This window comes from Rattus rattus, chromosome 12 (assembly GCF_011064425.1).
Source record: "Rattus rattus isolate New Zealand chromosome 12, Rrattus_CSIRO_v1, whole genome shotgun sequence".
NCBI lineage: Eukaryota > Metazoa > Chordata > Mammalia > Rodentia > Muridae > Rattus > Rattus rattus.
Genome location: NC_046165.1, coordinates 67,331,242 through 67,343,479, shown reverse-complemented (window position 1 = coordinate 67,343,479; position 12,238 = coordinate 67,331,242). Strand labels below are relative to the sequence as shown.

Genomic DNA, 12,238 nt, shown 5'->3' with positions numbered 1-12,238 from the left:
GTAGATATCTGTGCTAAGTATTTTTTGTTGTATAAAAACTGCCTCTACCATAAGAATATAAACTTTTAAGGAGTGGGAATATTCATTCTTCTGTCACATAGATCCTTATATACTACAGATAATTGGCAAATGATTTAATTCAATTTAATCTTTGTATTGCTTATATTTTTGAGGTTCTTGGTAATTTAGTATGTTTCTAATTTATTTAAGCCTATACATTGTTTTATATTTTTATATCTATAAATTCCATCTTAAAATATTTAAAAATACTATCCCAAGCTGAGTATAGTTGTTCCTGTCTGTAATACAGTGCCTGAGAGCTGAAGCAGATTTTCTACAAGTTCAAAGCCCACCTGTTGGGATATAGTATGAAAACCTATTTCAAAAAAGCCATAAAGAAAAGGAATTTTACTTCTCTTGGTTCATTGTTCAATGCAGTTCTATCATTTAATAGTTTTAGAGAATGTTACTTAATATGCTCATCATGGCTATTATCATAAAACACCATTGGACCAGTATATGCATTATGGGAGCTCCAAAAGAGAAAGAGAGGAGCCGAGAGACTACTGAAAAACATGGTGGCCAACACTTCCCACAGCTGAGGAAAGGCTGTGGGTTGTGTGTCTACAGAGCTCAGTAAACTGAAAGTGGAAAAAGCCCAAGAGACTCCCAGCGAGACTCTCTAGCCACACTACTGAGGAAGCCTTGAGAGCATCGAGGTGCATCATCACATACAAAGCATGCCGGGCAAGATTCAGCAGAGTGCTCAGCAGAAACGTTGAAGGCCAGAAGACAGTAGATGGTATAAAGTCCCGAAATCTCTGATCATAAAGGTGATCTTACATATCAAAATTTGATGAATGTATGCACAAAATTGAAATACAATAAATGAATTCAGAAAAGTTGTAGCATGTGAAAATCACATGAGAATCTTTTTGTATTTCTGTAGACTTGAATAAATAAATAGTTCAAAAGGACAACTATAAAATTGGTAAAAGTAATACCATTTACAAAGGAACTAAGAATTCATTAAATCACGTAGCTAAAAAGCATGTAATTAAAGCTGTGACTCACTCTTGAAAGAGAATAAGGACAAAAAAGTGAAAAGACACCAAATACGTGGATCTAACACCAGTGTGGTTAACAGTACTATCAGAGTGATCTTAAGGTCAAGGCTCTCCCTATCACAGTCTCCGTAGTATTTTTACAGATATGAGAAATCCACTCTAATAATCATAAAGAATCTTGAGAGATTCCAAATAGTCAATCCAAAAAGGAACAAAGTTAGAAAACTCAGAATTCCTATTTTCAAAATGTGCTTGCATGTACCATAGTGAAATAGTGTGGTGCGGGGCCTGGAAAGACAGACAGAAGAACCCAGAATCAGCTCTCTCCTACGTGCGACGGTGATCTCCTACACGGCATCAAAACCACGCAAAGAAAGGACAGACTTTTCTACTAAAAAGATGTTGACAAACTAGATATTTACATGGCAGGAAAAGTTTGAAGCCAACTGGAGTTATACACCAGTGATTCCAGTACTCTGGGGCTGAGGCAGAAGGATTGAGAGTTCAAGGCCATGCCGGGCTACAGATCAGTCAGTTCTCCATCTCAAAACAAAACAAAAGAAAAATAAATGAACCTTTAGCTTACCCTGTATACAAAAATTAACTTAAAGTGGATTAAAGACCCAAATAAATGTAAAACTAAAAATTACAAAACATAAAATTCTTGGTAAAAATTGTTAATGCCATTGAACGTGGCAGAACTCTTAGAAATGACATCAAAACGCAGACATAGACAATTAGACTTCATCAAATTTTCAATCTTCTGCTTATTAAATGAAACAAGAGTACAAAAGCAACCTACAGAATAAGTCACTACCCAAAATATATAAAGGCTTCTACAACTCAACAGCAACAAAAATCAGCAGAGTTTCGGGCAGCAGAGTGGGACTTAGTCAGGAATTTAAACAGAGATAGGCCTTGGGAATGGGATGTGTTGGTATGGGGCCTGGGAAAGTGGGAGGGGAAAGTAGGGATGGGTATTATCATATTTCATTGCATACATGCTTGAAATTCTCAAAGAGGGAAAAGGTGAAACGTTATTTCATGTAAATAGCTTGCAAATGCTCAGAAAGAAGCATTAGCCTCACCATAGGACCTAGCAGTGGTGTGATAACCATCATAGGACCTAGCCATGTTGCTCCTAGAAAGACATCCAAAGGAAGCAAAGGTGAGTGAATCTTCTGTCTGTCACTTGGTCTGTCGGCCGTGGGTGTCAGATGCTAGTCATAATGTGAAGAGGAAGGGTGACGCTGGCGCTCAAAGACAAAGATAAACCCCTGTGTGCAGTGCAGTGCCAAGAGTCTGTATTAGGAGCTGGCATAGAGTAGTTGACTCTGCAGGTTGTGAAAGCCGTCAGAGGCTGGGACAGGCCTTCTGACAAAGGGAGTGCACGTGACCTGGAATCCAGCTCCTGCCTGGATTTGCAGAAGCTGAAGGTTTGACAGTGTCTAGTGGAAGAGGACTGGAGAGGCAGAAAGGGACTGGAAGGTATATAAACTGGGTTAGAACCCTGGATACAGCATGTGGGTGAGAAGGTAACAGGTGTCAGAGAGAAAGTGTATAGTGTACTACATATTTATTTAGATTGCAGTGGATCGTGTGTGAGCAGTGGAACTTACAATTAATAATTTGCCACATAGTGTGCTGAGGTTGAGGCCCAGGCTGTCCAGTCCCAAAGCTGGCAGGCTTGCCATCAAACTAGGTTGGCATTGGAAGACTGTCCGAAAGCCACTGGGTAAGTAGAAGGGAGAGTTGAAGAGCAGGAAGTATTAACTAGGTCCCTAGGAGGCTAACCTAGGGACCTAACTAGGAGGCTGTTCCTCCTTCAGACCTTAGGGTGGGGTTGTTTTTGTTGCTGGATTTTTTTTTTGTTGTTGTTTTTTAGGTCTAAATATGTGGGCCTGTATATTATTAATGTAGATTAAATAAACAAAAGGTCAGAAGGAATTAGAGGTAGAAAACTTAATGAATGTTTCACAGTCTTATTACTTTTGTTCTGTCTCTAATTTCCACTAATTTCTTGCTTTTATAGACCCACACAAGTGAAATGGCAGCTGATGGTCGCTAGCTGTTTTAGAAGAAGTGGTAAATGTTTTGACTTTTTTCATTTCTTATTTAGTTTGAGTCTTTTCTTTTGGATAATTGTGAATATAAACATGTTCCAATTGAATGTTATTAATTAAACATTGGCTTTCTAAATAGCTACACATAATTGAACCATATCATGTTAAAAAAACATAATAATTACTACATACAGAAAAGGTTATGCTTACAAAGTGGGCATGTTTTAGTTTTGTTTGGGGCAAGGGCAGGGGGTTTGCACTGGGCTTGAATTTGACAGCAAGCCTGTGTACACCAAGACTTCAAGGTAGGGCTAATCATGTATTCCACTAACTTGCCTAAAATGGGTTGTTTCTCAAAGTTAACCACAAAATACTCTTTTTATTTTAGTTTCTATTTGCATTTTCTGCCTGAGTGATTCTTAATTCAGAACTGGGACAGCGAACTCTGTAATCATAACAGAGATCACTAGGTGCAGAGGCTTATGTTTCTGTCCTAGTGGTGCCTGTAGCTTAGAATGCCAGAGATTCAACTAGGAGGCCAGTGCGAAGAAGTGTACAAACCCTCCATAGACCATAAAATACCCAGGAAAAGTCAGCCGTCACCCCCACAGGAAGTGTAGGCTGAGGTCGTCACTGCTCACCTGCACGTGGGAGGTTTCCTGGTGCCTGTCAGTGTCTTCGGAGTGGCCCGGCCGGATACACATTAGAAACAGTGCGGGCCTAAAGTGGGCGCTGGAGGGCTCCTGTCAGATGGACAGTTTGACTGTGAGGTGCACATTCATTATACAGGACCACCAAGCCGCACCTCAAGCTCTGAGTGGATCTTAATGTTAGCTGCTGAATTATTTCTGTTGAGAAGTAAAAACTAAATTTCAACCATTTCTTTCTACTCTAACCTTTTTCAAGTTTGTTTATGTTTTGTTGTTTTAGCCTGGTCTCACTGTGTCAGCCTGGCTGACCTGACATTCTCTGTGTGGTCAGGTCGGCCTCTCCTCAGCAGCCTTCCTCCGTCTGCTCCACGTGCTGCAAGGCATAAACACCACACAGGATATTTTCTCCCAGAATTATTCAAGAAGGATGCATGCTTGCTTGTGGCAAACATGAATGCCTTCTACTAATCCATTAAAGTATGCCAATGCTTTGGATTAGAATCAAAATTTTTATTAAATTTAATAAGGTTTCTATAACTCTATATAGCCAGCCACTGTATTTTACTTTTCCTTTATTTACAGGTAACTACCAAAAGGCATTAGATACTTACAAAGAGATTCACAGGAAATTTCCAGAGAATGTTGAATGTAAGTGACCTTACGTTTTAGAACTTTGAAGACAAGGAGCACATCCTGTGTTCTAATAGATAATTAAATTTGCTATAGCGACTGTACGTGTAAAGGATGCCTCAGTTGTGCCACGTATGTTTAAAAGTTTTTATTCAGTCAGAGAATTTGACTCCATAAGTATGCATTTTTATAGAATTTAGTTGTTGATGGGTTTAAGTCTAGTAACTCATTCTATTTATTATTAAACAAATCTACATCTCAAGCTTTTATGATAAGGTTTAAGAACCAGCTTGGGGGAAAGTAGCTGAAGCACCACTGGCAGAAGGCTTGCCTGGCGTGAACTAAGCACAGCAACTAAACCAGGCTGACCACGCCTGTGGGCCCAGCGCAGAGGGGGTGAAGGGTCAGGAGTTCAGAGTTCACGGTCACCTCAGTTACCTGAGTTCACATAAACAGGGATGTTTTATAGAGAAAGCATCTGTAGGATTTTTAATGGAGTCTGCATATATATGTGTGTGTGTGTGTGTGTGTGTGTGTGTGTGTATGTATATGTATGTGTATATGTATATGTATATGTATGTATGTGTATATATATGGGTAGGCACACTCAGCCGCAGTGCGCATGTGCAGACCATCCATGTATCCCCCTCTTGTTATACTATGGATATGAAGCCTTTCACAGTGATAATGAAAAGGATTACAGCAGGAACTGTAAAGTCTGGTCTAAGAAAAATAGAAAATAGTCACTTTCATCCACTGCACATACCACTAAACTGTCAGTTTCATCCTGAGTTGCCTTGGAGTCAAAGAAAAGCAGAAAGTCATAGTCAGCTTAGAATTTTTACCACTTTTGTTAAAAAGCGAAGAGCAGTTCCTTGAGAAGAAATCTCTTCATTCATGTGATGATGATAGTCACTGAGAGGTGTGGGAGGTGTTGAGAACAGCTCTGTAGCAGAGAGAACATCTTTGAAAAGTCTTTTTCATTTTGTCCTCAAAAATAATAAACACACGCATCCCATTACAGTGAAAACACTTGTCTCCTGAGCCCAGGTTTCTGATGGTGCGGCCCGACCAAGGAGCGGGCAGTCTCAGCCCGGCTCTCGTAAGAGCAGCCCTGCAGAGCTGGTGAAGCGTCTAACGCTGGCCTAGGTCCATGGCTCACAACTGCAGCAGGAGGACATGGGTGAGCAAGTGGCCTAAGGGCACTCACTTGCAGGGCACCTAAGCAGTGCAGACTTCTAGCTCCTCCTCAAAGGCTCTTTATGTTTGCATCTATTTTCCATTTCTGTTTAAACACCTTTCAATGTGGTTCTTAGTCTCAGTCACATGAGAGACCCCTCAGGAGCCAGTGGTCCAGGGATGTATATGAAAGTAGTTGATTGAGGGGTCCCTGCAGGATCAGACAGGAGAGTCTAATGCCAGGCAACAACCAGTCCAATTCCAGGTTTGTAATAAAGCTCAGGAAGGAGGAGTCTGGGATAATCATTCTGGGGAATTTGGGTGAGTTCTGCCTCTATAGCAAAAGGTGGGTGAGGTCTGCCATGTCCACTTCTTTCTCCACAGATAGCAGAAAGGTCACCAGATCCTTAACAAAATCCACCCCCAGGCTTCTTCACAGGAAAATGGGTGTTCTATTTTCTATAAGAGGACCCCGTGTGCCCAGTGCTCCTGGTTTCTCTGGTGATCTGTGGGCAAAAGGACCTTTGTGAGCCCAACAGTTGATCCTGGAGTGCAGGCCAACATAAGCAGATGCTTGGACTCCACCTAGATGTTAGTGCCCTCCTGCCCCAGTTATTGAAACCTGAAGTCTCCAGTCTTGCTGAAATGTCCCTCAGAGGGTGACATTGCTTCCTGTTGCAAACCACTGGAGTAGCCACAATGCTTTGGCTCAGGGCCAGCAAGACCACATTTTATTTTATTTTTTCTTTATAGAGTATTTTAAGATTTGCCTTAAAATTAAATTAATGATTATGTACATATAAGAAATATCTAAGAGGACTTTGTCTATATAATTTTCAAAACAAGTGCTATCATAACTGGAGTCATAGGTGGGGAAATTTGGGGAGTGTTATCTGAAGTAGAATCATTTTTCTGGTGAACACAACAGTACAGTGGTCTGCTTCTCAGAAAACTGCATACATGTAGTGCACAGACATACATGCAAGCAGAATATCTGTACACACAAAATAAGAAAACTTTTAAAACTTAAGAATTGGCCTAATTTGTAGCCTTATAGATGATACCATGCATTTCAGAGGACAACTACCAAAACTGTGTTGGGGTTTTGTTTGTTTAAGTTGAGTCTCCTCTAGGCCACACTAGGCCAGAACTTAGTGTATAACTCAAGCTGCCCTTGGAACTAGTCATTTCTATTTTCTGTGAATTGCCTCTAAGCTGCTCTTCTGGGGCAGGGCAGAAGAGAGAGACATTGGTATATCATTCACAAAGCATTAACTGTCCTCGCATTATAAACTGCGAAGGGAATGTGCACACAGGTGACTTAGGTAGTAATTTTGACCTAGAACTGAGAAAAAAGAAATTTAGAAGTCACCAGCCAGAAACACTGATCTGAGAAAGTCACTGGGGAAGTAGAGGCAGAAACAGAAGAGCAGCAGGCGTGAAATATGAGGTGTTAGTGAGGAGTGTAGTCTAGGGAACTTTTCCTCTAAGGGCGGGAGAGGTGTGGTATAAACAGAGAAACTGCAGACGTGCCACAGAAGCACAGCAGTGAACACCAGCATCTGTGGGAGTGCAGGTGCCCATAGACAGTGGGCACACTCGTTCTGACAAGAGCTGGCACTCACACAGGAGAGGACTGAAGAGTCAGTCGGCTGAAGCAGGAGGACAGGGATCTGTTTGTGCAGCAGAGCAGGACGAGGAAGACCACAGTCTTCTCTGTTGGCAACTAGAGTCTGGGCAGATCTCTCCTCATCTGAGCCCCAGACGGGAGAGCTGGCGTGGAGCAGTGGGAAGTACAGTTTACCAAGGAGATAAACAGGTCCATAGGATTCAGTCATCTGTGAGGTAGTAATCATACTGCTAATGTGTGCATTAACAATCGCTGATAATAAACCGGTGTTACTCTATTGACTAATAGTTTAAAGGAAGGGTTGAAGTTGTTAGAGGAACCAGAAGAGGATAGGAAGAAGTAGTTGCCCCCTCTTTCTCAGGAACAAGGAGTGAAAGGACAACAGGGTGACACAAACGAAGTGTGGTTGGCAAGAGTGCTCACAAGAAAGGCCCATCTGGAAACTAAAGATGTGAGAGAATTAAAGTCGAGTGGTTGGAAAACTGGGAGGTGTTGGCAGAGAAAACAAAAGATACAGACTATAAGAATTTAATAAAGAAGCCAAGAGAGGGCTGAAGAGATAGATGGCTCAAAGGGTAAAGGCATGAGTCTGATACCTCAGTTTAACGCCCCTACACACACACACACACACACACACACACACACACACACACACACACACAATTAAAACAATAATAATTTTAAAGTTACACACACATGTTCAGTTGAGACCCAAAAAAAAAAAAAAGGCAATCAGGAGAGACAATCTAATTGAAGGATGTTTGTTGCCGTTGAGTAAACCTGAACAATGGTAACGAAAGCGGAAATCACAGATACAATAGAAGAAAACATTCCAGAACAGAAAAGAACTCATCTACAAAGAAAGCCAGGCACAGGTGGCTGTCAGCAGTGCCGAACACCAAGTACCAGTGGCAGTGGGACAGTCTACCCCTGCATGTGAACGCTACAGAACCATACTCTTAGAAACTTAGGACCTAGCAAATACACTCATCTCGCTTCTTGGAGAAGCAAAGGGCTGGCTTAAAACTTAATTTGGAAGTTCACTAGAATACTGACTCAAACTTTAGAGCTCAAATGGGATTTTTTTCTATGTTCAATAAAATAAATGGGGATAGAAATTAAGTTAGCATCTAGCTAACAGTTATAAAGTATAATTTTGATGGCAGTTGTGGTAAGGAGAGAAATATGCTTCATACCTCCTTATTCTAAGGCTGTCAAGAAGTGTGGTTTAAGCGTGGCAGGATGGTAGGTGGTGCAGCCCAGCAGTACTGAAGGAAGCTAGACAAACAGCTTGGGCATTACACTGAGAACAGGCAGAGAATACAAACCTGTATTCTGGTGGACACAACCATGACAGTGGCAGCACCTCCTGGTGAGCTGTACCCCACTCCTGTGGAAAGGGATGCAGTGACCCAGACACTGATGTTACCCCTGGAAGCTGGCACAGGCTCCTGGAGGCTGGAATTGAGTTCCTGCCAGGAGCCTGAGTGGTTGGAAATTTGGATTCATGGAATCTTCTGCTTTGTAACTCATCCCAAGAAATAGGCATATTTGGAACTACTTTTTCCAATTAAATAAATACAACTTCAGCATATCATTGATATCTTTCAGGTATTAGAAACTGTTTTAGAGATGAGAACTATAACTTGGTAGAATACGTGCCCAGCAACCACTGAGCCCTGAGTTGGTCTCCAGCATTGCTGAAGCTGGGCATGGTGTCGCCTGCCTGGGAGGGGAGACAGAGGTTTAGAAGTCATGGGCTAGCCCAGCTACATAATGGATTGTAGGCCACTCTGGGGTGCAGGAGACCACTTGTCTCTAACTAAGTCAGTCATTTGTGTAAGCACAACTGCACATGTTGTGTGAAATGTATGTAAGTGATTACTGTTTCATGCAGCAAAGTGATGAACACACAGAGATTCCAGGAATGAAGTGTGGGGTGGATGGGAAGAGCGCACAGGCAGAGGCAGCGTGTGCAGATATTCTAGTTCCTCCCCTTGCCATCAGCTCAGAGGTGCACACAGCCACTCTCTTGTAATTCTTATACATATCTGATATTGGCCTTCAAGCCTGACTATAAAGTATTTTTTTTTTTTTTTTTTTTTTTTTTTTTTTGGAGTTTTTTTTTTGAATCAACCCAGGGCCTGGCAAGCGCAAGCTCTACCACTGAGCTAAATAACCAAAGTATATGTTTCTTTTAATTAAAATATTGATTAAAAGAATGAACTTAGCAACAGTAAATAGAACATTTACTGGTGGCATCATCATCTCCATCTTTACCTGTACAGCCTACATTTTGTAGCCAAGTCTCAGGAATCTTTCTGTGTATGTATGTATGTATGTATGTATGTATGTATGTATGTATGTATGTATGTATGTATCTGTCATTGGTCCATTATCAGATGTTACAGCTGAGTTCTCAACCAGTGATTTCCTCGTACCTTGTTCTTCCCGTAGTCTGACACCTACAAGGAAGTCAGTTCTCCCAGGTCTAGAGATTGCAGGATGTAGTTATGGGTTTGGTGTGGGGTAGGAGCTAAGAGAAGTTCTCGATGTGTAGCCCTGGCTGTTCTGGCAATCACTCTATAGACCAGGCAGCTTCAAACTCACAGAGATCTGCTTGTGTCTGGTGGGATTAAAGGGGTATACTACCATACCTGGCCATAATTCTAAGAGAAAATGAAATGCTGGCGTGTCAAGCCTCTGCCGGAAGGCCAAGATTGCTGGCTCATAGGATTGAAACTGCTCTGTGCAGGTTTCCTTCTTAATTTTCTTTTTTTTAAATTTAGGTTTGCGTTTCTTGGTTCGTCTCTGCACAGATATTGGATTAAAAGAAGTTCAAGAATATGCCACAAAACTCAAGAGGTTGGAAAAAATGAAAGAAATGCGGGAACAGGTATCTCATATGGGCCGAAAACTACTGTCTCTTAATTTTCAAAGTATCAGCCTGCTATAGCTGAAATGCACAGGGCTGGGAGCGTGGATCAGAAGGCAGAGTTGGAATTTTATTAATTGTAACAGTGAAACTTGCTGGAAAATGAATGGATCTGGAAATATAATATTAAGTAAGGCAACTCAAATTCAGAAAGACAGAACCCACGTGTTCTCTTTCACAAGTGCATCCCAGCCTCTGTGTGTGTGTGTGTGTGTGTGTGTGTGTGTGTGTGTGTGTGTGTGTGTGTGTGTGTGTGTGTGTGTGTGTGTGTGTGTGTGTGTGTGTGTGTGTTGTGTGTGTGTGTGTGTGTGTGTGTGTGTGTTGTGTGTGTGTGTGTGTGTGTGTGTGTGTGTGTGGTGTGTGTGTGTGTGTGTGTGTGTGTGTGTGTGTGTGTGTGTGTGTGTGTGTGTGTAAATCATAAAACCTAGAGAGGAGACGACCAAGAAAGGGTAAAATTGGGTGCTTATGCCCATGGGGGTGGACATAAGGACATGTGACACGTGAAAGAGATGGGTTGGGGGCACAAGGGGAGGACAGAGGAGTTCGTGAGAGATTTGGGGGAAGGAGAATCTACTAAAACACATTCTGCTTAAAGGGCTCTAATGGTATCTATATTGCGTATGCCATTTTTCAAAACAAGAAGGTGTCTTAGAAGCCAGTAGAAAATCTGAGAATGATTTGTACATTCAGTCACGAGCAAACGTTTGCATTTAAAGCACTGCATGTTTACTATTTAAATGACAGTCGTTTCTCCTAGCAAGTAAAACAATGATCAACTGAAAAGCAGTATTTAAAGCAGAGTTGAGGAGCTGGAACTGCACCTTAAGGTAGAGTTCTTTCCTAGCACACAGATCCTGGGTTCAGTTCTTGTCTGGCAAGGGAAGAAGGGGCAGAATTTCCCCTTCTGCTCTGTTACAGTAGAAAGATCACTAAGTTACAGCCTAGGTTTGAAATCTGGTCTCTGTAGGGCAGGTTCTCAGGGCAGGGTCCTAGTGGAGAACTAATAGATAAATTGCTGCCGTTTTCCAGAAGATGGAGTAACTTATTGGTGAGAAGTGTGTCCCATGAAAACCTGCCCCTTGCTGTGCATCAGCACTGGTTCTTGGGGTCTGTGTGGAGCACAGTGCAGCAAGCACCATGAGGCATGGTGCAGGGTCACAGCCAGCAGATCTTTTCAGTCCACTTCTGCAGCAGATGAAATGGCATGGCTTCTACTTCCCCAGAGTCCTCGCTCCTCATTGGAGCTAGAACATTTAGGTTGTATGTGAGTTTTTAATATTCATACTTCATCACATTCTTAAAGCTAATGTTGCTATATTAAAATAAAACCCTTTGTTTGGTTGGTTGTTCAAGACAAGGTCTCATTATGTAGTCCTGGAACTCACTATGCAGGCTGGCCTTGACCTCAGAGGTCCTCTTGCCGCAGCCTTCCTAGGTGCTGGGATTAAAAGCTCATGCCACTGTGCCCAGCTCGAAGTATATTTCTAAGTGAGGAACAATGAAGTGGCAAATGACTTGTTTCAAAAATGCAGTTATCCTGGCTTTAGAAAAGGTCCGATTCCACAGATGCTTGCAGAATGTGGCTGGCTGTCTGCTTCTAAGGTATGACTGATCTCTTGTAAAAATAGTATAAGCAAACTCGTTTTGTTTTAAAAGTCTTTAAAATATCAAGCTGGTATTTACTTGCTAAGCTAGGCTACACTATTAAAACCTACTGTACTGGCTAATCTCTGCTCTGTCCCAAATGCTAATGAAATTACACTGTGACACATAAACCATTGTAAGAACAAGTTGAAATGATTATGACTGTGATTGTGTATTTAATAAGAATCCAAAAAGTATGTACTTAAACAAAGCACGTTTTGGGATTGAATTCATTATGAGACCCCTCATATAGTACATGGGTGCATGTGCAGACGGAGTCTCTGTGCTGAACAAGCGCTCAGTTCCAAGTCCTTACAATCTACAGTGAGCCCAAGTTTCCACGGATACAGTCGCTTCTGCAACCTCTGGCCCTGGTGCCTGGTTTCCTAGACTTCTAGGAGGAAGAGTTCCTTCCCAGCCCTCAGAAGGAGTCTCTTAGC

General features: G+C 41.9%; 1 protein-coding gene across 4 annotated transcripts in view; it reads left to right on the top strand.

Moving 5' to 3' along the window:
* The window catches only part of Ift88 (intraflagellar transport 88), a 92,200-nt gene that overhangs the window by 59,465 nt on the left and 20,497 nt on the right, over positions 1–12,238 (top strand). For all 4 annotated transcript variants that reach the window (XM_032917447.1, XM_032917450.1, XM_032917448.1 and 1 more), the window contains 3 exons: positions 3,100–3,152; positions 4,363–4,428; positions 10,009–10,115. In XM_032917447.1, coding sequence (XP_032773338.1) covers positions 3,100–3,152; positions 4,363–4,428; positions 10,009–10,115 — 226 coding nt within the window. The remainder of the gene's footprint in view (positions 1–3,099; positions 3,153–4,362; positions 4,429–10,008; positions 10,116–12,238) is intronic.